The 22,743-nt window shown below is 51.3% G+C and overlaps 1 protein-coding gene across 3 annotated transcripts in view; it reads right to left on the bottom strand.

Annotated features, from left to right (window-relative positions):
• Positions 1-10,357: 10,357 nt before the first annotated feature.
• UBOX5 (U-box domain containing 5) overlaps positions 10,358-22,743 on the bottom strand; it is a 37,793-nt gene continuing 25,407 nt past the window's right edge. For 2 of the 3 annotated variants that reach the window (XM_060613728.3, XM_060613735.3), the window contains exons 2-5: positions 18,617-18,711; positions 15,770-16,970; positions 13,500-13,661; positions 10,358-11,104 (exon numbers count right to left, since the gene is read on the bottom strand). In XM_060613728.3, coding sequence (XP_060469711.1) covers positions 10,896-11,104; positions 13,500-13,661; positions 15,770-16,970; positions 18,617-18,670 — 1,626 coding nt within the window. In that variant the 5' untranslated portion in view covers positions 18,671-18,711 and the 3' untranslated portion in view covers positions 10,358-10,895. The remainder of the gene's footprint in view (positions 11,105-13,499; positions 13,662-15,769; positions 16,971-18,616; positions 18,712-22,743) is intronic. The other variant, XM_060613742.3, reaches the window with a different exon arrangement.

Below are 22,743 nucleotides of genomic sequence, written 5' to 3'. Positions count from 1 at the left end.
CCCTGCTGGGGTCAAAGGCTGCCACCCCTGGGCCCACAGAGGCTGTCCCCTGCTCTATCCCGCCTCCTGCCGCCCAGCAGCCCAGGGGAAGGCCAGGAGCCCTGCGGGGCGACCGAAAGGAAGACAGAAAGAGGCCCCGAGGGCCTCGGGGACCCAGCGGCGGCAAGAGCCGTGCCCTGACTGCTGAGAGCCGCATGAGCGAGGCTCCTGCGGCCCCGCCAGGCCAGCGGGGTGGGGGGCGCCCCTGGGGACCTGGCCAGGCCCCGCGCTCCTGTCTGAGAAAGGGGTGCACCGCAGGGAGAGCGGGAAGCAGAGGCCAAGGTGCCGGGAAGGCTTCTAGAATATTCTTTCGGTACCTCAGTCCTTTGGTGTGGTAAGGACACGGCACAGGACACACAGGCTATAGGACCTGTTGACCCACAGAGGACAACACAGACTTCCACATCAGTGAGCTATGCCATCATGGGGCCAAATTGTTCACACTCATTAGCCCCATAAAACCCTAAGAAAGGAGGAAGTATTTTTTTATTGACTGTTGCTGACAGGAGACAGGGACAGAGAGGTTGAGTGACTTGCCCAAGGAGGCACAAGTTAAAACAAAACAAAACAAAACAAAACAAAACAAGACAGCAGAACTGGGCCCCAGGGTCTGTGTCCTTCACCACTCCTCTGTCTCATAATTGGCCAGTTATGGCTGACTCACCAAGACATTACTATGTACTAGGATTCAAAGTTGGAGGTCGGTGGTCTTGTGGCTGGCTCAGGGGTCACCCAGGGCTTTCTTATACCCTTCTGGCACCCTCCACATGTCTGGGTGTCTCTCCTCATGGCAAGGAGGGCCGCCACAAAATGGTTCCCTCCTCTGAGCTTTTCCCTTCTCAGGGACCCTCAGGGGACCCGGGGTCCCCACTCCCAAGCTCCTCCAGGCTGGGCAAGAAACTGGCTGTGTGTTAGGCCAGCAGAGGTTCACCCCAGAACTGGGGTGGGTGTGTTCACGGGCTCCTTCCAAAATGGGGTTCTGTTAGTGAGGAAGAGGAGGGAGTGGCTGTTGGCCAGTAACCATGTTTGCTGCAGGCCCCAGGCTGGGAGGGATTTGTAGACTCATATAGACCACTTCATGAGGCAGGACCCTGTGGCACAAAGAACCTCAGTGTCTTGTCCTCCGGGGTCGCACAGCTAGGCAATAACAGAGTTACTGAACCAGGTTGTAGGTCAGGCTGACAAAATGTTAAATAATGCATGTTCTGTCATCTTACCTTGACACGTATGTGCTCATAATGATCTGGAAGCCCCGGTTCAAATTTGGAGTCTCCTGCTCTTGGGACTCCGGCCGCAGAGTTGGCGGCGGGGGAGCTGACCTCTCCCTGCAGCCTGGCTCTGTCCCACATCCCCAGGGACATGCACACAGGTGGGCGCTCTGCCCTTGAGGCTGACAAACCTCCTCCTCTTGCCACAACGCAGACATGTTTGCGCACTTCAAGTGGGTCCCCCTGAGCACAGACCCAGAGGAAAGGACTCCTCCAGCTCCTCCAGAAACAATCATGGGAACAACAGAGTGTTCCAGGGCACAGCCCCCAGGGTACCCATTCAAGGCAGGTATGTCCCCTGGTCTCACCCAGAGGAGGGTCAGAATAGACCCTCTAAGGCATGAGGCCAGGGCCAAGGCCCTTCTCTTAGGCCTTACTGGTCCTTGAAGCCCTAAAACCCTGAAATCCTGTGGTAGCAGACCAGAATCTGTCAGAACTCTGCCCTCAGGAGGCCACGTGACTCCAACGACCCAGCTGCTTCATCCCCCACCTGCCACAGGGCAGCGGGGTCCAAACCAGAATGTGCATGTCAGTTTCACTATCTTCTGGCCCTTTCTGGACACTCCGACATGCCCCTCATGTTCTTGAGAGTCTGGCGCCAGCCCTCTACCCTGGTTCCGTGTTCTCTAACAAGGTTTGGTAAATTTGAGCAAAAGGAACTTAAAGGCTACTGAGAGCTCATAATGTAAGGGAAAGCTGGAGACCCGGGGCTCAGAAACTGTTTCTGGAGGATCATGAAACAGGAACCTGGGAAGGACTCCTGGAATGGCTGTGTCGGATCTCCCCGGCGGCAGCCCCTGAGATGGGGGCTTTTGCACGCGTGATTGCCGAAGGAAGGAGGGAGGGCTCTCGGGAGTGAGTGAAGCAGGACTGGGCTGGGGAAGAAGCCAGGCAAAGGTGGGTCAGCTGGAGTCTAGCCTCAGCCTGATCCCACGGGCAGCTCCAGAGTTGCCCTGCTTTGAGGCCAGGGGGTTGATTTTTTTTTTTTTTTCCTGATGTTTATTTTGAAAGAAGAGAGAGAGAGAGGGAGAGGGAGAGGGAGAAGGAGAACTCGAGTTGGGGGAGGGGCAGAGAGAGAGGAGGGAGAATCCCAAGCAGGCTCCGCGCTGTCAGCGCAGGGAGCACAGGGCTTGATCCCACGAACTGTGAGATCATGACCTGAGCTGAAATTGACTGAGCCACCCAGGTGCCCCTGAGTTGATTTTTTTTTTTTTTTAACATATCTGAGTATTAGTTGTTGGGGGCTGGGGTGGGGGGAGGGGATCTCCCAGGCATTTTCTTGGTGAGGTGGCTGCCCTTGGCCGAGGGCAGGTCTTTAGAGACAGGTCAGCCGTAAGCCATGTGCAATGTGCACAGCATCCGGGGGCCGAACGGGCCCGGCGTCCGCCGTGGGATGACTTCGTCCCTCTGCTCAGATTCACGGTCTGGGGAGTGGAGTCTGGCTTTGCTCGCCTCCTATGCCCATCCCCTAGGTGTCTGAATGAAGCTCTCTCAGACTGTATCCAATGGAGAAAGAAGCCGAGGCTTGAGGGAAAACCAAGGCGGTATTATGAAGGGGCAATGGAGGCTGCAGAGCGAATTCCTCCCCCCACCAAAAACATCCATGGAGCGATTTTTCTGAAATCAGAACCAGAGTCCCATCTTTCCTGCCCCCCAACTTAACCTTAGCAGAACTGACCTCCTCCTCCTCCTGTGGGTCGACATGGTACCCCCAAAATGCTTGGTTCACGTGTTTCCCTGTCCCTCTGTGCCACCAGACAGTGTTCCTTTCTACAGTGGGTCCCCGGACCCAGTGCATCCCGCACAGGGTCTTCGGTAAATGACTGACTTAGTGGCGAGCCCCAGTGAGCGTCACGTGCCTCTGTCTGTGCCAGGAGCACAGACACGTGTCAGGATGCAGAGTATTAGGCTAGGAACGTCTTTGGGCTTTCGCCTTTCTCTGCCGAGGAGGACTCTGGCTTTGCCTTCCTGGTTTCTCCTCGCCATAACCCCCCCCCCCCCAGCCCTCTCTGGACAGCCGTCTAGGATCTTTTCATTGTTGCAGCAGGGCACAGCAAGGACACCTTTTCTCTGCTCCACAATGACTGGATGTGTGCATGGCTAGGAGCTGGAGTCCTCTGGCGACTTCTTCGCTCACGTGCCCGGGGAACCTGGGCTGGGGTGACCCAAAGGCTGGGCTGGGCTGGGACTGCCGACTGGATTACCTGTGGTACTGTGGTACTACCTGTGGCCCCTCTGTGGGGCTTTTTGCAGCTTGGTGGCCTCGGGATAGTTGGACTTCTTAAGTGTTCCGGCTTCCAGAGTGCTCCAGGAGTGTTCTAGCAAGCCAGGGCTCGGCAAGTGTTCCAGCAAATGAGGCAGGAGTGTTGTGGCATTTTGTGACAGCCTCGGAAATCACACAGGGTCAGGGCTGCTACACTCAATTGGTCGAAGCAGCCACAAGCCCATCCGGAGTCGAGAGAAGGAACAGCGTGCCCCTTTGGATGGAGGAGCACTTGGCACTCTGACTGGCAACTGGTCATTTAAAATAGTCACAGTGGGGACGTCTGGCTGGCTCAGTTGGAAGAGCGTGTGACCCTTGATCTCAGAGTTGTGAGTCTGAGCCCCACGTTGGGGGTAGAGATTACTTAAAAATAAATAAGCTTAAAAAATAAAAACAGAATAGTCACAGGGGCATGAGGTCAGGAGGAAAGGACGAAGACTAAGACTTGAGATCCATTTTTCCAAGGAGTCTTGGAAAGGGAGGTGACAGAACGGCTGCAGAGGAGTAGCGTGGGAGGTGGATGGGAGGTGGCGGGGGGGATGGCCAGGGGACGGGAGGTGGCGGGGTGGTGGTGGATGGGAGGTAGCCAGGGGATGGGAGGTGGCCGGGAGGTGGCCAGGAGGTGGTCAGGGGATGGACGAAGGATGGGAGGTGGCCGGAAGTTGGCCAGGGGATGGGGACAAGGGGTGGATGGGAGGTGGCCAGGAGGTGGCCAGGACGGGAGGATTTTAGGAGATGTTGCTGAGTAACGGCCCGGTGTGAAATGGCATTTAGGTTGCTGAATCTGTTTCTTTGGCCCCGAACCGGATGGCTCTAAGGCTGAGCTGTGGTGGTCAGACTTGCAAGCATTACGCAGACCAAGTTGGGGCAGGTCTAGCCAGTCGCACCCAGCCTGCCCCCAGAAACTTTCAGGGTGGGGGTGCCTACTGTCATTTCCGTTGTCTCATTACCAAGGGTCAATTTGCAAGGCCATCTCATGCATAAACGCGTGCCCTGGCATCTCATTTCCCCTGGTGTTCATGCTCCCTTGCCCCTCCATGTTCCCAGGGGCCAAATTCCCCCCAAGCCTGATCTCATCTTTTGGGTGGGAGGGAGAGGAAGGCAGGACAGAGGGGTTCTCTCTGGAGGATCCTGGTTCCTGAGACAGGCTAATTGCAGGCTCCCTAATTAATGAGCCATGGGGTTGCATTTCATCAGCTGAGTCACAGTTGATGTCTGGGCCCTGGACCCAAGGGGAGGGTATCAGGAACCATGGGAGGGGCGGCCAGCCTGTGTCTCTGCCTTTCCCGAACGTGATTCTCTACCCCTTCTTTTAAGATTTTATTTTTAAGTAATCTCTACACCCAACGTGGGGTTCGAACCCACAATCTCAAGATCAAGTCGAATGCTCCACCAACTAAGCCGGCCAGACACCCCTATCCCCTCTGTTTTCAAACCCAGTTCTCTCTACTGGCTTAGAGGGAATCAGGCTGCCCATCTTCCTCCCTACTCCTGCCTCTGCTTCCCTAGCCCTGGCACCTTCCTGGGACGGTCCCCTAGTCTGTCCATCCCTCGTGGCTTCATACCCCACGGAACCACACAGGGCTCATCTGGTTACTGTTTCCCACTCATCCCGTTCCTCTTTCAAACAGGATCTCCCCCAGCCACACATATCACACAACTGGGGTTGCCATCTGTAGTGTGGCAACCACGGCTCGGTGGGATGCCAGTCCCCACCACCGTGAGCACGACTGCAGACTGCCAAAGGCCATTCCGGGGCCACTTGGCACCTGCTCCTTCCCATGTCCTCCTCCTTCAGTGGCTGCACGTGATGGGTACTTTTCCATTCAGACTTCAGCTAGATTTCTCCACTTACACGAAGTTAACTGTGCTGAGTCTTTGTTGGGGGAACAGCTTTTATTTTTGTGCCTAGAGGTGTAATATTTTTTGATTTTCAAAAGCTGTGCTATAGCTTGGTCATGAGTTGTTATTCCAAAATTAGACTATTTTTTATGCCTCTGGTTCTGGTTTGCATGGTGGACCTGGGCCCGAGCAGGTAGAGGAGTTGCACCAGACCAGTGCTGGCAGTGCCTCTGCCCTGCCTGAGGTCCCAGCTCAATAGAGGGATCCTTAGAGGCCCTCCTGTGACATCCAGGCCACTCTTATGGAGGGAACTTGAGTCTGCTCTTTGGCAGCCTCTGCCACCAGTAGGGTGTCTCAGGGGTAAGGAGTGGCCTTCAAGTCAGCCGAGCTCTTTGTGGACCCGAGCCTCAGTTTCCTCCTTCAGGAGTTAAAGACTGGGGGGGGCCTGCCTAGCTCAGTCCGTAGATCATGTGACTCTAGATCTCAGGGTTGTGAGTTCAAGCCCCATGTTGGCCAGAGAACTTACTTAAAAAAAAGCGGGGAGAGCGCCTGGGTAGCTCAGTATGTGAGGGTCTGACTTTGGTTCAGGTCACGATCCCATGGTTTGTGGATTCAAGCCCCGCATCAGGCTTGCTGCTGTCAGTGCAAAGCCCACTTCCAACCATCTGTCCCTCTCTCTCTCTGCCCCTGCTTACTCACTTGCTCTCAAAAAATAAATAAATCTTAAAAAAAAAAAAAAAAGCCGCAAGGATTAAATGAGGTAATACACATAAAGCACCCAGCACAATGCAGAGAGAGGGAGACACATAATCTGGAGCAAGCTCCAGGCTCTGAGCTGTCAGCAGCTGTCAGCTTATCCAAGTGAGCCACCCAGGGGCCCCCCCAAAAAAAACTTCTGGATGCCAAGTTTTTTGGTTTTTTTTTTTGAAACTCACATGGGTGGTGGCCTTCAGTCTCCACAACCTCCTTGGTAATAAACGTATGATCATGTGTGTGTAAACCACTTGTTCCTGAGCACTTCTTCTGGATGCAGCTGGCCCCTCCACTGGGGGGCGATATGGCTTCTCAGGTGCTGCAAGGGCCTTGGCTGGCTGCTTCTGGTGGCGCGACAAGTGTTCTCTTCCTAGTTTTGCCAGAGGATCTTTGGGGCTAGAATCCTGGAAGTGGGATGGCTGGGTCAGAGGGTCCACACACATGTAGCCCTCTCACCTTGCCCTTGGCAGTTTGTATGCCTCTCATTCCCACCAGCAGCACGTGATAGGACCTGTGAGACCAGAGCACCCACGGTATGTTGTAGCCAGACTGTGAGATGGGTGCCCATGTGCTAAGCAAGACACGGTGTTTCAGGATTGTTTTTATTTTATCACATTATGAGCAAGGTTGAGCATCTTTTGGTATGTTTAAAAGGCTATTTGCATTTCTTTATGAATCTGGATTTTATTTTTATTTAAAAAAATTTTTTTAACATTTATTTATTTTTGAGAGATAAAGCACAAGCAGGGGAGAGGCAGAGAGAGGGAGACACAGAATCCGAAGCAGGCTCTAGGCTGCAAGCTGTCAGCACAGAGCCCGACCCGGGGCTCCAACCCACGAACCATGAGACGATGACCTGAGGTTGGACGCTTAGCCGACTGAGCCACCCAGGTGCCCCGATCAGGTTTTTATTTTTAGAAACTATATATTAACCATTTGCATAATACAAGTCCCAATATATTTTCCCAGCTTGTAATTTATATTTTTACTTTGCTAATGGTGGCTTTTTCCCCGATGTACAAGTTTTTTTGTTTTTAATTTCAACGTAGTCAAATTTATCACTCTTCTCCCGTGCTGTATCTGGATTTTGAATGAGGAGGGTTTTCCTCATTCCCGGGTTCACAGTAATCCCCTCATTTTCCATTTTCTTCTAGTTCTTTGATGGTTTCCTTCTTCCAGGAGCTCCAGCTCCACTTGGTGAAGGTCCATTTTTCCCTGTTGGTTGGTGATGCCCCCATTATGGTGCCCCGAGTTTCCACAGGCACTTGGACCTGCTTCTGGATTTTCAGTTCTGTTTCGTTGGTCTGTGTATACAAGGGTCAGCTCTCCCCACCGAACCCAAACCATTCTTCATTTTCAGCATTTTCCTGTTTCCCAGCCCCCCCCCCCCCCCCCCCCCCCGCCTCTGGCTTGTTTTTCCAAATGATTTTGGTAATAAGAACAGTGTCTAATGACAAAGGCAAATGTCCAGGAAAGAATGTTAAGGGAAACCGCAGTCAACAGAACCACACAGCATATATACATACTTTCTTCCTCTCCTGTAAGATATTGTAAGAGAAAAAAAAAAAAAACAAACCAAAGTGTTTGTGTGGTCACATGGTGATAACATGCAGCATCGCCTCACTGCCGGCACAAACCTTTGGGGGAGGGAAGGGTGCCTCTTGTCCCTTCTTCCTCACTTCCTCCCGTGCCACTCTGGAGATCTTGTCACCCCTCTGGGCCATGGCACTTCTTTATAAGAGAGGGAGTGCATCACTGCGGGGTGGAGCCTGGGGTATGGCCTCTGCCACCTATGGCTGGACAGAGCATCTTTGGCTGATCCCCAGCCCAGCCAGTCCCTTCCAGCCTAGATCTGGAAGGAAAGACCCTGCCTGAGCGGGCTGCAAAGGGACTTGAGGGGACTGGAAGAGGGCGGAGGGGCCACCTCCAAGGGAGGGGACAGCCCTGAGGCGCCCCGCCCCGCCCACAGCCCTCACAATGGCAGCTGGCCCAGTATTACAAGCCCGCCAGCAGGAGGCTAGCAACGGCCTGGAAGCCGGGCGGGCGGCGGCTTCCTCCAGGGACAGGTCGCTTTGTCTGCAGACCTACTTACAGCAACCCCTGTGGCAGAGGACTGGTTTCTTGGGGGATGGAAAAGCTCCGCGCGGCCAGGCGGTCTCGAGCTGGAGACGCGCGGGGAGCAGCAGCGCGGCCGGGGGCTAGGGCAGCCTGCTCTGCCCGGGTGCCCAGGTGCTGCAGGGTCCTGCAGCCAGGCTTCCAGGAGATGGAATACTCTGTGAGCACCGAGCAGCTGCTCCTCTTCTTCCTGGCTATCTGGTTCTTCTACTTCTTCTAAGTGGCCCTCCCTCCCGTTGCCCCTGGGGCTGGCGGGCCACAGCAGGAGCGAGCTGGTCCAGTCCCTGTTCAAAAGCGCAGAGTGGCCAAGGGCTGGGGCCTCAGCCCCACAGGGAGGACAGCCAGGAGGCAAGGCCGCACTGCCCCTTGGAGATGAATATTTGGGGCCCAGGGGCCCAGGGCTGCGCACCACAAATGGGCTTGGCGTCGAGTAAATGATACAGGAAAGGGGAAGACGGGCGCCCCACAGAACCTACGGTCTGCGAGGGGGCAGTGGGCCTCATCAAGGCTTTGCGGTCCTGCGTCTACTAGAGTCGGAGTCAACTCTGTGTTTACTGGTTAGCTGCTTTGTGCCTGGCCCCTGGCTCTGCTGAGAAATAAACTGCCCTCTGAGCCTGGTTGGCGGCAGGTGAGATGTTATTCCCGTTTTCTAGGGGCGAGGAACTGCCCAGCTGGCCGTGCCTAGTGCCGTTTCTGGCAAGGCTGGTGAAAGACAAATGTCCTTTTGCGGGGCGCTTTAGAATAAGATAAAGGGGCACCTGGCTGGTTCAGCCGATAGAGCATGTGACTCTGGATCGTGGGGTCGTGACTTTAAGCTCCGTGTTGGGCGTAGAGCTTAAAAAAACAAGTAAGATAAAAATGAATGCATCTCCAAGGATGTGGGTGTGGCTCCACCTGGTCACAGGACAGGAACTGTCCACCCCAGCAGCTCCCATGCCTGGTTTCCTACCAGAGCCTCCTGGGGCGCAGAAGGTCTTTTCAAATGCAGATCACCAGGCCCCTCCGCTAGAGGGAGAAAACTCTGCCCCCATCTGGATGTGCCTTATGTAGACCCCACCGGGGAAGGGGCTTCCTCTGGCTCCCTGGGGTGGGGCTCACAGGACGCCCCCCAGAGAGAAGGGCTCCTGAGTAGTGAACCTGCTTCAGGTTGGCTGCTCCTCTGAGGCCACCACAGGCTGAGGGCAGCCATCCCCCCACCCCCAGCAGTGCTTTTGCTCCGAATGCTGGGGCTTTTCTTAGAACACAAGCAAGGAGGGTAAGGCCAGGCCATTTGAAGCCAAAGAGCAGCTCAGAGGAAAGGCCAGCAGTGCAGACTCTGAAGTCTCAGGTGAGGCTGTGTCAAGGGAAGGAATTTCCTTTGAGGAGCACAAATACCCCCGGAATCTCTAACCCCACCCCCAGATCTCTAAATTCCCGGGACTCAAGAATCTGAGTTTTTAATCAGCTCCCTCCTTCCCGGGGTCACTCCCTGGGGTCCCCCTGGAGCATGAGCTGCAGGCCTGTGGGAGGGGAGGGGAGCAGGTGGCTGGGATTTCTGGGCAGCTTATGGCCCTGAGGACTCAAGGTGAACTCCCTCCTGACATCCTCCAGGGCACGGGGAACAGCCTGGTGCATTTTCTCACTGCCGTCCTTCCAGGGAGTAGAACCTCTTCCACACAGTAAACAGTTGTAGGAATACATACATTCCCTCTGGGATGCCACAGAACTGAATTTTGAATGAAAACAATGCAGCCTATAAACAAGCACTTTTCCCAGAATGGGCCCCGTGCAGAAAAGCTCTGTTCTCAGAGGGCAGTGCACAGGCTCCGCCAAGATGAGGGAAGCCTGTGCCACACCGGCCCAAGGGAGGGTGCCCAACCCACCCTGCGTGCACACCCACGTGCAAACCCTCACACATGCCAAGCATCGAAAACGTGACTTCTCGTCCCTTCAGGCCATTGACCTGAATTGCAGCCAGACAGGGTTGCACTGACTGCTTGAGGCTGCCCTATGATGGTCCCACTTTGTGGGGGTGCCGGTGGGGACAGGAGTATGACGACACTGACAGGCACTCTGTCAGGAGGAAGTCCACAGAGGACAGACGTCAACCATCGCTTTATTAAGGCTCAGAGTCGTCTGCCAGTCGGGGGCTGAGTCACTCACCGCAGACTCCAGCCACGGAACACTCTAGGTGACCCCACGGGCGGAGGCTGTCCTTGAGCTCTCAAGCCATGGTCTCTCATGCTCCACTCGGGTCCATCCTGCAGGGCTGGGGTGTGTGTGCAGACAACTCGGGGGGCCCTTGGCAGGGTGGGGCTGGCTCTAACAGGCCCTGGGCTCTGGCAGGGGGGTGGCAGGGAGGCACAGGAGGGCAGGGATACATCCCCTATCCCTCCCAGCCCAAACTATGGCTTTGTTACCCTATTGCCACTTGAGCAGGAGTGGAGCGCCCCTCCCCTGTGCTCTGGCCCAGGTGCTACACTCTGGAAGGAGGCAAAGGGAAAGCCCCTGGGGGAGAAAGGGCCCCTCTGTGCTTGGGATTTGGCCTGACTTCAGGGGATCGTACCCCCCAACCCCACACACACACTCCCTCAGCTCCTCCCATCGACAGGTCTTCTCAGGTTGGAGCCAGTCACTCAGAAGTGGACACGCAGCACGTCCTGGCTGGCAAATGGCCTCTGGCAGGCTGTGCACGTCATGGGCAGGGAGCGCTGCTTCTCACCCAGGCAGGGCCGGCATAGGAGGTGGCCACAGGGGAGCTGGTACACAGGCTCCTTTTTGAAGTAGGGAGAAAACGCTCTTTTGCAGGAGGCACATTCGGGCCCCGGGATGCTCCCAGGCTGCTCTGGTAAATCAGGGAGGAAAATAGGCCAAGGTGAGGCGAAAGCTGTCCCCTGGTCCAGGCTCCGTCCTGATGGCAGGGCATGAGCCTGAAGTGGGACAAGAAGCTTCCCCACCCTCCACCCCTTCAGCAGCATGGCTTTAACCCTCCTGGGGCCACTTCTGGCTGCTCTGGGAGGAGAGGGTGTTGGGGAGCCAGGACACCTGGGAGACCTCCCCTCAATCATCAAATCTTGGTGCTCCAGTGAGTGCCCAAGAAAAGCTGGCTTCTGAAGGCAAGCGGACCGCACTGAGCCCTCCCTCCCAGTCTCTGAGCAGGATTTGCTTCCCCCTGGAACAGGCTGCTACAGTCAGAGTGAGGCACAAGCTCATCCTGATAACATAAACTACAAGAAAGGCGAGACGACCCAAGAAAGGAGACAGCAGACAGCGAGCAGGTGTAGCAGGGTTGGGCAGGTCCAAGGAGGAGGGAGGGCACCACGTGGGCAGGCCTGAGGTCTGAGTTACCCACTGAGCCTGGCACCTGCTTCTTCTCTTCAGCCTGGCAGCCCCTCCTGACCTGTCAATCCCCTTCCTGTGCTGCAGGCTCCCTCTTTCCCTGCTTCCCGCGGGGCCTCCCTGAATGAGGGCCGCAGTGGCCACGTCCTGCCACTGCCTCCCCAAGCTGCACCTGCTGCGCTTCCTTCTCTTGTGGCCCTAGCCTAAGGAGGCTGCTTTGTCCCCACTCCACACCCCTCTGGAGAGGGCAAGGGTGGTCTCTTAGGGGAAAAAAAGAGGCCAGCCATGCAGAAAGAGAGGGACAGCAAGTACAAAGAATGGTTGGTCCAAAACCAAACCAAAGCAAAAAAAAAAAAAAAGGAATGGCTGGTCCATTAAAGAAAGACAGGACACAGAGCTGTGATGGCGGAGACTGGCTTCAGGTGAGGCTACAAAGGGGGCAGGCTGGGGTGCGCAGGACTTCACCAGCGGCAGGGGCTTAGAATTTGTTCCAGGATCAGTGGGATGCCCTGGGAGGAGTCTGAGAAGTGAAGTGCCATGCGCTGGTGGACATTACAGGTGAGAGTGGCTGTGCGGGAGCAGCAGGGCTGCTGAAAGAGACAGGGAGGGGCTGGGAAGGGGACGGCACAGGGGACAGGGTGGCAGCAGAGTGCTCGGAGATCCACTTTGGAAGAGTACGTACAGGACTTGAGGATGAATGGATGTCAGGAAGGCTGAAGGACACCAAGGACAATCTCCACGTTACAGGCCTGACCCAAGAGAAGATGCTGCTCTTTACTAGCAATGGGGTGATGGGGCGTGTCTGCAGTTCTGAGTTAGAACTTCACTCAACATCTATCCAGGGGTTTCCCACATGGAGGTGCCAGGCAGCTGTCAGGGAGGCCAGGGTCTGAGTTCCAAGGAGAGGAAGGAGCCACAGCGGGGAGCATGGGCAGTCACTGGCCAGTGGGTTCTCTCTGGGATGGCAGGGCAGAGAAGAGTTTGCAGGACCAGAGTCTGGAAGAGGAGTCAGAAGTGGAAATTGCAAAGGGACAGTGAAAAGAGGGAGAAAAAGAGCGCAGGATCCGAAAGGCCAAGAGAGAAGGGGTTTCAGGAAGGAGGGGCTGGCAAGCCGCATCAGACACTGCTGGGAGGGGAAGGGAGAGCAACCACTGCGTCTGGAGCCGTGGAAACCACCGGTCGCCTGGCCGAGAAGGTTCTTGGCGATGGTCAGGATGGAAACAAGAGAGACAGGGAGGTGTGGATGAGAAGAAGAAGAGGTAAGAATGGCCTGGCTCTGGATGGGCAACAAGAATCGAGCATACACCTTATCACGGGCTCCTTCAGGCTTCATCTTGTAAAAATTGCCTAGCATTCCGGCATGTTCTCTCACCTTGTATCCTAACTGATTCTATCATCTAATGTGGTCCCAGGTTCACTGTGGGCAAAGACTGCCTCAGTCAAAAGCTGCTACAGCTCTATTCTAAACACCAGTGAAACTGTTAACAGGAAGGGACGAAGGAGACAACCCCCAAGCTTCTCTCCACACTTCCTTAAAATAAACTGCCCAGCTGTCAGATGGGAGACAGACTGGATCTGAAAACTAACCAAAGGAGGGGAAACAAAAGTCCTCAGGACAGAACAATTAATATTAGATCTTATCAAAAACACTGCAGAGTTGCCAAGCCCTAAGTCCACAGAATTACCAAGAGTTAACTAGAGAAAGCTCTCCTTGTGAAGAGTTAAACTTCACAGGAGCCCCTCAGCTCCCCCTGGAAAAGGAAAGAGACAGAGTTCTCCCTGAGGCCCGGGTGCTGGCTGCTGGCACTAAGGAGGCTGGGCATGGCGGTCCCAGGAGCCCCAGAGGCAGGGCCCAGGCTTCTGCTCCCGGGCTCTGGAGAGACGGATGGGGCCCCAGTTACCCGAGGCGGCGCCTGGCCTCCAGGAGGCGCTGCTCTCTCTTGTGCCGAGCTGTTGGAGCTGTCCCCGGGTCAGCCGAGCCGTGAAGGAGGGCATGGAGCCAAGAGTCGATGTCAAGGCAACTTCCAAGCTCTGTGACAGCTTCTGCTCGTGGGACACGGGACCTGACAAGAGATGCACAGACCACAATATCCAGAGAGAGGTTCAGCAAAAAAGACCAAGCAATAAGTCCTTGGAGGACCACAAGAACAGTACTTCTAACTTCAAATGGACGCAGATGTAAAGAAACTCCTCCCTGACGTCTGCTAGTGGATTGTGATGATGGAGTACCAGCAGTCAAAGCCTTGGGGACGTTCCTACCCATCCCACACCACTTTCAGGGTTTCTGGGCCAGCTCTAGCTTTCCTCCTCCTGGAAAGATTTCTGGGCAGGCCTGGGCCACCTTGTGGCTCACTTGCAAAACTGCACCCTACTTTCAGAAGGTCTCCTTGCAGGCCAAGGAGGTGCCCACCATTGTGCCCCTGCTCCCTGTCCATTCCCTCGCCAGCAGCTTTTCCTCATCTCCTCCCTTCTGGGGCCCCCACCCTCACTGCTCTGCGGGTTTGCTGGCCTGCACTCTCTGGGCATTTGCGTCCTCTCTCTCCTGCTGAGTAAAGCAAAGTGGTCATTACCAAGTAGAATGACAAAGACCTCACTCTGCCCACTCCACTATCTAAGGGACCTTCTCTGTGTGGTTCACAGAAAGCCAAGCAGTAGGCTGAGGGTGAAGGCAATGGGAGAGTGAGACAGCTGTCCACGAAAGAACCCAGAGACCTGCCTGGTATCAGGGTTCACAAAACTGCCCCAAAGTAGGGAGTAGAACATTTTGTCTACAGTGTGCAGGACTTGCTTGGGGCCTTGAAGCACAGGTCAGCATGGTCCTATATCACCAACAAACCTGACCTTACAGACATCAGGGTCTAAGGACCTTTCTTTGTCTCACCCCACTGCACCTCAGATGCTTCCAGGAGTTTCCAGGGGTCATGTTGACTAACATCTATACTCAAAACCAGAGAAGACACAGATGTAACCTTTAAGTGCACTATTTGCATAGGGCTTTTACAGTAAGAGAGGATATCACAAGAATGATAAAATCTAAACAGATTTATTTTCATAAGGAAAAAGAAAGTGTCAAAGAGTTATCTCCAAAAGCACCAGGCACTAACAATCATGGGCAAATTCTACCAAATATGGAAAGAGGAAATTATTCTAATACTCTTACATTGTTCTAAAGTTGAGTACAGGAAAATGTCTTAATTCTTCTTATGGAGCACACAAATCTTTGGTAACAAAACATGACCAGAGATGGTATGTGTACGCGACAGTTCAAATTATTTACCCAAAATAAAACGCTAGCAAACAGAACCAAGCAGAACATTAAAAGAAGCATGACCAAATGAAGTTTTCCAGGAATGTAATAACGGTTGAATATTAAGAAGCCTATTAATGTATTTTTTCACACTAAAAGATCTAAGGATGAAAAATCATAGTACCATCTCCACTGATATTGAAAAGGCATTAGACAAAAATTCAACCACCAATCTTAGATAAAAACACTGAATTAAAAACATTTAAAAACATGACTGAATAAAATAGGAATCAAAGGTGTGGGAGAGTGTCTGAAATGGCTCCCAATGAGACCCACCTCCAGAGACTCATGCCCTAGGGTACCCCCTTCCCCTTGAGTGTGGGCCAGACTTAGTGACTTGCTTCTAACAGAATAAAGCAAAAATGAAGGGATGCCACTTCCACAATTAGGTAATATAAGACTATGACTTCCATCTTGTGATTACACAGCTACCGTGTTATGTCCTGCCCTTGAGAGGCCCATGTGGCAAGGAACTGAGGACAGACTGAGTCTGCTGGCCACCAGCCAAGACCAGCCAACAGGGAAGAGAGGCCCTCGGAACAATAGTTCAGCCAGGAACCAAATCCTGTAACAATCACAGGAATGAGCTTACGAGTGAATCCTTCCCCAGTCAAGCCATGAAGTGGCTGCAGCCCCAGCCAGCACTTTGACAGCAGCTGGAGAAGACCCCGCAGCAGGTGACCCAGCCGAACTATCCTGGCTTCCTGACCAGAGAAGCTAGGAGATAATGAATGTGTGGTGCTTTAAGCCAGTAAGTTTTGGGATAACTTAAGACGGCAAAACATAAAGCACAGGGCAATAGTGCCACGCGTCACCTGGGAAGCACAGGGAGGGCAGCAGACATGGAAGCAGGGCGTGGATTACCTGTTGAGCAGTCCATATGTGTCAGCCCAAGTTCACTGGCAGCTTTCATTTTCTTAGCGGTGTGCTCTGAGGTAGTGGGTGAGACCAGAAGGCTTGTGGTAGAAAAACAGGAAGCGTTTACCCCAAGGCTACTGTCCGGGGCATGTTCAGTCTGCTCCATCTTCCTTTTCCGAGAGGGCAGAGCAATGGAAGAAGGTGTCACTGCCAACGCAGTCTGTGCTCTCCCAAGCAGATGGCAGCCCGGAATGGAGTGCTGGAGCAGGAAATGGTCGATCCGGGCCTTCAGGGAGGGGTGAGGCAGGGGCTGGGAGTGTGGAGTAAAGGCTACCCCCGTGAAAGGGTCACTGGGCACTCGGCCCCAGGCGGCTTCGCTGCGGTTACACTTTTCCAGCGTGCTCTGGTCGATGACCTTGCCTGAAGGCAGCAGCATGGGGCAAGGCATGATCTCCAGGGTGATGGGATCCAGGAACTCCTCAGGCACATCCTGAATCACCTCGGCTAGCTCCTGCAGGCTGGAGGGGGCCTGCTGGCCCTCAGACAGGCTTCCGGGATCACAGTCACTCTCCATGGGCAAGGCTGGGGCCTGCAGAGTCAAGTCCTGAGGGAGGCTCTCTGAGGCAACCAGCAGGACACTGTCTATCACCTCCTGAGAGCAGGTTTTAGCTGGCTGACCCCACACTTCCAATCGTTTGATGCAAGGGATACCGCTGCCTGTCACGTGGGTGATACAGATCTTGAGATGGACCACGTGGCTAAGGGAAAAAGCCCCTTTATTCCAGAGCTCCTGTGCCACAACAGCAGGAGAGGGGAGTGTGGCGTCCATTGGGCCAAAAGGTGGCCTGGCCTTGAAGCCCCTGTGACTAAACACCACTTGGCTCTGGTTTTTCAATAAGACTTTGCCTACTAAGGTGAACGCCTCCTTGTCTGGGATGGACGGCTCGGCGGGGCCCGGGGTCCGACACTCGGGGGCATTCCAAGATGCTCTGCTGGATAAGGCAGATGTGTACATTTCCAGGCCGGTGACATTCTGGCCTCCCCCAGCTGTGAGGTCTATGTTAATCCTACAGATTTCCACACTGAAGGGAAAGGAAACTATCACGTAGACCGGTGGCTTAATGAAATACTCTGTCCTAAAACCATGACTTCTCTTTGTCAGGTCTTCAGAGATGAGATTTTCTACTTCATAACCATCAGCTGATATCTAGAGTTAATGACAAATAAGACACGCATTCACTTGATGAGATCCAAATGAAGACAACTAGATTTCAAGAATTTGCTACTTTTTAGACAATTATTTAAAGAAAGTCTTAAGTTCCTCATTTAAACTTTCCTCTATTATACTGAATTCACCAGGGCTTTTTTGCAGGGAGGCACTCAAGGTTATCAGGTCAAGGGCTGAGGGCAACCGTGTCCCCAAGTACTGCCCATCCTTGAAAAATACAAGCAACAAAAGTCTGCTCAATCCAAACAAAAATCCCTTCAAAATAATGTCTGTGAGAAAAAAGGACAGCTATACTAGTTTTTTTTTATTGTAGAGGATGAAACCACAGAAATTTAGGGGAAAACAAAGATGTTCATTATAGTTCTTAATTTTGTATTTGGACTCTATCAATTATTAAATTTCCATAGCAATCTTCTTGTGGACAATCTTCTTGTGAATCTATGACTGAGGGAACTTGGTCAAAAACAAAAGTGTGGGGGCACCTGGGTGGTTCAGTCAGTTAAGTATCTGACTCTTGATATCAGTTTAAGTCATGATCTCATTGTCATGAGATCGAGCCCCACATCAGGCTCTGCACCGAGCATGGAGCCTGCTTGGGATTCTCTCTCTTCTCTCTCTGCCCGTCCCCTGCTCATGCTTTCTCTCTTTCTCAAAATAAATAAACATTAAAAAAAAAAAAAAAGTGTGTTCACCAACAAGGACCACAAAAGACTATACGAAATCTAGAGCAGTGAATATGCTAGGGGGTGGGATTGTGAGCAACTTCTCCCCCTCTTAATATTCCTAATATTCGTTTATAACCAGTGGAAATTTTAAGATACAGGTATGCCTCCCTCTTTCTGAAAGTTCCTATCACACCACTTTGCTTTTACATAAGACCTATATTAGCACCTGTATTTGCTAACCAAAAGAAATCCAAAGAGAATTTTTACTTTTACGAAAAAAAGTTTTGGTATCACACTAATGTAGATCTCTTGTAAATGAACTTCCGGAAGGCGGTGGATATTCATTTTACGCCATTTCAGCCTGCGAAAGGTTTCATAAGAATGTTCTTTTCAGATGGCGGAGGAAGCCTGTGTCTCTGTTCAAAGACATCAGGCTAGCAATCTGGGAACCTGAAACAGCATGCTGTGTGCAGAAGCTCAAAATTAAAGGACGGCTCAATTCTCTTTTTGCAGTTTCCTTACTCCTTGCTCCGGGCTGTGGAAAGATAAGCTCCTTTGCACAAAAGGCAAAGCAACTTGGTTCAAATAAAGAAGAAGGAATCCAAATAACAAATACAAGTCATTATTTCTAGCATGAGAAGTAAGCGAGAGGAATACTGGGGGAGACAGTATTTCTACCTTCGCTGTGACTTTGAGTAGAATTAAATTTTATCATCAGAGGGAGGAGCACAATGAACACGACCCTCCAGAAAATGAGCCACAGCTCCCCTTGTAACAGTGCTGCATGATTCTAGGGGTACATCCTGGCCAATGCTTACCTAAATATCACCTGGTGGGATTTAAAACAGTGAAGGTGAAAGCACATTACACCTAAATTAAGTCCACATACACAAGGCAAGACATGGGGAAAAGCATGAAAAATGGCCATTGCATATATGTGCATATACTTGTTTTGTTTACCTTGTTGCAGTAAATTCTTGGTCTGAACTGTGGGAGGCAAAGATTTATGACCATCTTTGTGGTTGAAAGGGTAGCTTCCAAGCATCAGAAATAGCCTTGAATAAAAAATAAAGCTTGATATTAGACATGTCAAAGTTCAATTCTAAACTTTTAGGAGTTGATTCCTACGGGAAGAGAATCAAACAGGGTAACAACGACTCTCACGCACACGGCCATGGTCTATACAGTCTCACTGTATCGTACCTGTGATGCCGGGGAAAAGGAGTCACCAAAAAATTGCACAGGAGCTTCTTTTTTTTTTCTTTATGTATTTAAGTAATCTGTACACCCACCGTGGGGCTCAAATTCACCACCCCGAGATCAAGAGATGCACACTCTTCCAACTGACACAGCCGGGTGCCCCCCCAGAGGAGCCTTCTCCTGCAGCCTGAGCAGGTTGGCCAAGACTGCGGGTCCTCTGGCTGACAGCTGGACCCAGTGGAGGCAACAGCTCTGCAAGGCGCTCCCCACAGGAAAAGGAAGGTCAGAAGTGGCAGAGCTCAGAGAAAGAACAGAACTACTCAGCCAGAGGGTTTAGAACGGAAAAGGTTGCAGAAATCATAGTACTAGGCATCTTTGTCATTTAACACCTGTCAATTTTTTTCTTTTAAAGTTTATTTATTTATTTATGAGAGAGAGAGAGAGAGAGAGAGAGAGAGCGCATGAGCACACATGTGAGCAGGGGAGGGGCAGGGAGAGGTAGAGAGAACTCCAAGCAGGCTCCGCACTGTTAGTGCAGACACTGACACGGGGCTCAAACCCACAAACCATGAGATCATGACCTGAGCTGAAACCGAGAGTTGGACGCTTAACTGACTGAGCCACCCAGGCGCCCTGTGATTGCATTTTCTTATTAACATGAAAACAATTGGAAGAGTCCAAAACATCATCATTGAGAAACAGAAATCCCCAGACTTGGAAAGCATCTTAAAAGGACATCTAGTCCAAACAACATTTTAACGACCAACGTCCAGGCTGGGGGGAAATGGGTGAAGGTGGTCAAAATGTACCAACATGTAGTTATAGAAGTTCTTTAAAAAAAATTTTTTTAGGGGTGCCTGGGTGGCTCAGTCAGTTAAGCGTCTGACTTCATCCGGTCATGATCTCATAGTCTGTGAGTTCGAGCCCCGTGTCAGGCTCTGTGCTGACAGCTTGGAGTCTGGGGCCTGCTTCAGATTCTGTGTCTCCCTCTCTCTCTGACCCTCCCCCATTCATGCTCTGTTTCTCTCTGTCTCAAAAATAAATAAACATTAAAAAAAAAACTTACAAGCAAATTTTTTTAATGTTTATTTTTAAGAGAGACAGAGAGCATGAGCGTGAGAGGGGCAGAGAGAGAGGGAGACACAGAATCCAAAGGAGGCCCCAGGCTCCGAGCTGTCAGAGCCCGATGCGGGGTTTGAACCGACAAACCGTGATATCATGACCCGAGCCGAAGTCGGACGCTTAACCAACTGAGCCACCCAGGTGCCCCTGTAGTTGTAAGTTCTGAGGAGGTGATGTACAGCATGGTGACTACAGTTAACAATACTGCAGTGTATATTTGAGAGCTGCTGAGAGTAGACCTTAAAAGTTCTCATCACAAGAAAATAAGCTGTAACTACGTGAGGTGATAGATGTTAACTTACTACAGTAAGCATTATGTAATATATACAAATACTGAATCATTATGTGGTACATCTTAAACTTATTCAATGTGATATATCAATTAATAGCTCAATAAAACTGGAAGAAAAGCAAAGATCAATGTCCAACAGCCTTTGGTAGTCTTTGTAGAGAAGCAGGGAAGCCACCAGAAATATCTCTCCTGCCAGCAGGCCTTGCCAATGGCTCTGAACCTCTTGGGTGAGGCCAGCCAGCCAGCCAGTCTATGCTTTTCCATCTGGCAGAGAAGACCATGAAAAACTCTTTCGTTAGCCCAACAGGGAAAGTGTCACCCTCTGGGGTCTGTGTTATCATGATCAATAGGTGCCACATGGAGGCCAGGCACATTCGGCATCGTGCAACATTTTAGCAGGCTGTTTCCGCACAGTGAAGGTCTGCCACGGGACCTTTAAATGTTTATTACGTCAGTCTCGCCCCAACTCAGAGTTTTACATATAGACACAAAATATTTTTTTAACATGGTTTTAATACATGCTAATTTCCTAAAAAGGGAACTTCTATGCAGATCACAGGAAGATTGTACTTTGTTTTGTTCAGATCAGATTTTTCCAAAGAGATATTGACCGTTTCTGACAACCGCATCACCAAGAGTGATGCTAACACATCTGACAGTCTACACTTGTAGCAGTCCGCATTCTAGGTGATTCTACATATTAGTAATAGCTTCTGATAACTTCATTATGCCTTCTAATATGGTCATAACCAAATATTTACACATGAGAACAAATTTTATTATCACACTTAAAAACCTCCTTTATATTACAGTTATAGCATTTGTATGTATATGAATGTGTACATACCTGTACACACATAAATGCACACACATGTTTTTTAAAAAGTAATGCATATGTTTCTATTTTTTTCTTAACTTTTTTTTAATGTTTATTTTAAGAGAGAGACAGACAGACAGACAACAAGCAGGGAGGGACAGAGAGAGAGGGAGACACAGAATCTGAAGCTGAGCGGTCAGCACAGAGCCTGATGCAGGGCTCGAACTCAAGAGCTGCGAGATCATGACCTGAGCTGAAGTCGGATGCTTAACCGAGGGAGCCATCCAGACGCCCCTGTATTATTTTTGACTGTAAGTTCAGGACAATAGAAAGAACATTACAAGATAATTATAAAACTGGAAGAAAAACAAAGGTCAATGAACCTGATGAGATGAGATGAACCTGATGGAGTGGAGACCCTTGGCCTAAAGTCTCCTGTTCTTTGTGAACCTGTGTTGAAATTCTTAGTACTTCTCACTGTTTGAGGCATATATGCCATCCCTCTGTCAGAATATTCTAGAATCTGGTCTGGAATCAACATGGACTAGTTTACAGAATTTTTTTTTTCCCCTAGGGAAAATGTCTCCAGCTTCTGATATTTTTCTTGTTCTCCACAATAACTCAAAAATGAATGTATGAGGAATTGCATCTGCAAATATTCTCAGGGCCCTTGTATGTACCTCTTCTTGGCCAGAAAACCAGAGCACATTCAGAGAAGCCCTCAATTCTCCTGTCCAACTAGGGAAGTGGCTTCTTATTAAGTTTTTGTTTTGTTTTAAATGCACAATTAAGCCATTAACTGAATATGGAAGTAGTAACATGAATATAAAGCTCAGACCTAGGAAACAAAATATTTCTCCTGGAAAAGCAAGCCTATGATGCCAAAGGAAAACAGAGGATAGTGACACAGATGGTGACACAACAGAGGTGTGCAAGTGCAGAACTGGGCTGGCTCTGAGCAAAAGGCGAGCTCAGCCACTCGGGTCCAGGTTCGAGAAGCTTTGCTTGCACTGCTGCAGGCAGCCCTCTCCTCCCAACTTTGTCCTGATGGGTCGGATAGGGCTTTGGTAAGAACAAGCAAAGAGGGGCGCCTGGGTGGCTCAGTCGGTTGGGTGTCTGACTTTGGCTCGGGTCATGATTTCATGGTTCATGGGTTCATGCCCCATGTCGGGCTCTGAGCTGACAGTTCAGAGCCTGCAGCCTGCTTCGGATTCTGTCTTCGGCTCTCTCTGCCCCTCCCCTGCTTGTGCCCTGTCTCTAAAATAAATGAATATTTTAAAAAATTTTTTAAAAAAGCAAAGAGACAGAAATTGTGTTATACCGTGTTATAACATGAGCATACTGAGAGGTGGTTGACAGTGAGATAAAGGGCCCCTAGAGTGCCAGCACCTCCACTCCACTGTCCACTCCTTAGGCCTTTTCTCCCTCCAACTTTCAGGGACAAAAACAAACTGGCAGAGTAATAATGTCAGCTCCTGGAAGTGCTGATTTCCCAGTGGGAGGCACTGATTTCACTAACATTTACCTGCCTATCTCCTTGTTATCTTCTTGGACATTTCACACTGCAGTCTTCTAACTTTGATTTATTCTACATATCATGAAATTAATCTGAGAACTTAAATGCGGGAACCAGAACAAGTTGGGTAGGGGTCCTCC

The sequence above is a fragment of the Panthera onca genome, chromosome A3 (genome assembly GCF_046562875.1).
Source record: "Panthera onca isolate mPanOnc1 chromosome A3, mPanOnc1 haplotype 2, whole genome shotgun sequence".
Classification (NCBI taxonomy): domain Eukaryota; kingdom Metazoa; phylum Chordata; class Mammalia; order Carnivora; family Felidae; genus Panthera; species Panthera onca.
Note: the sequence above shows the minus strand (reverse complement) of the source record. Positions and strands in the feature narration are given on the sequence as shown.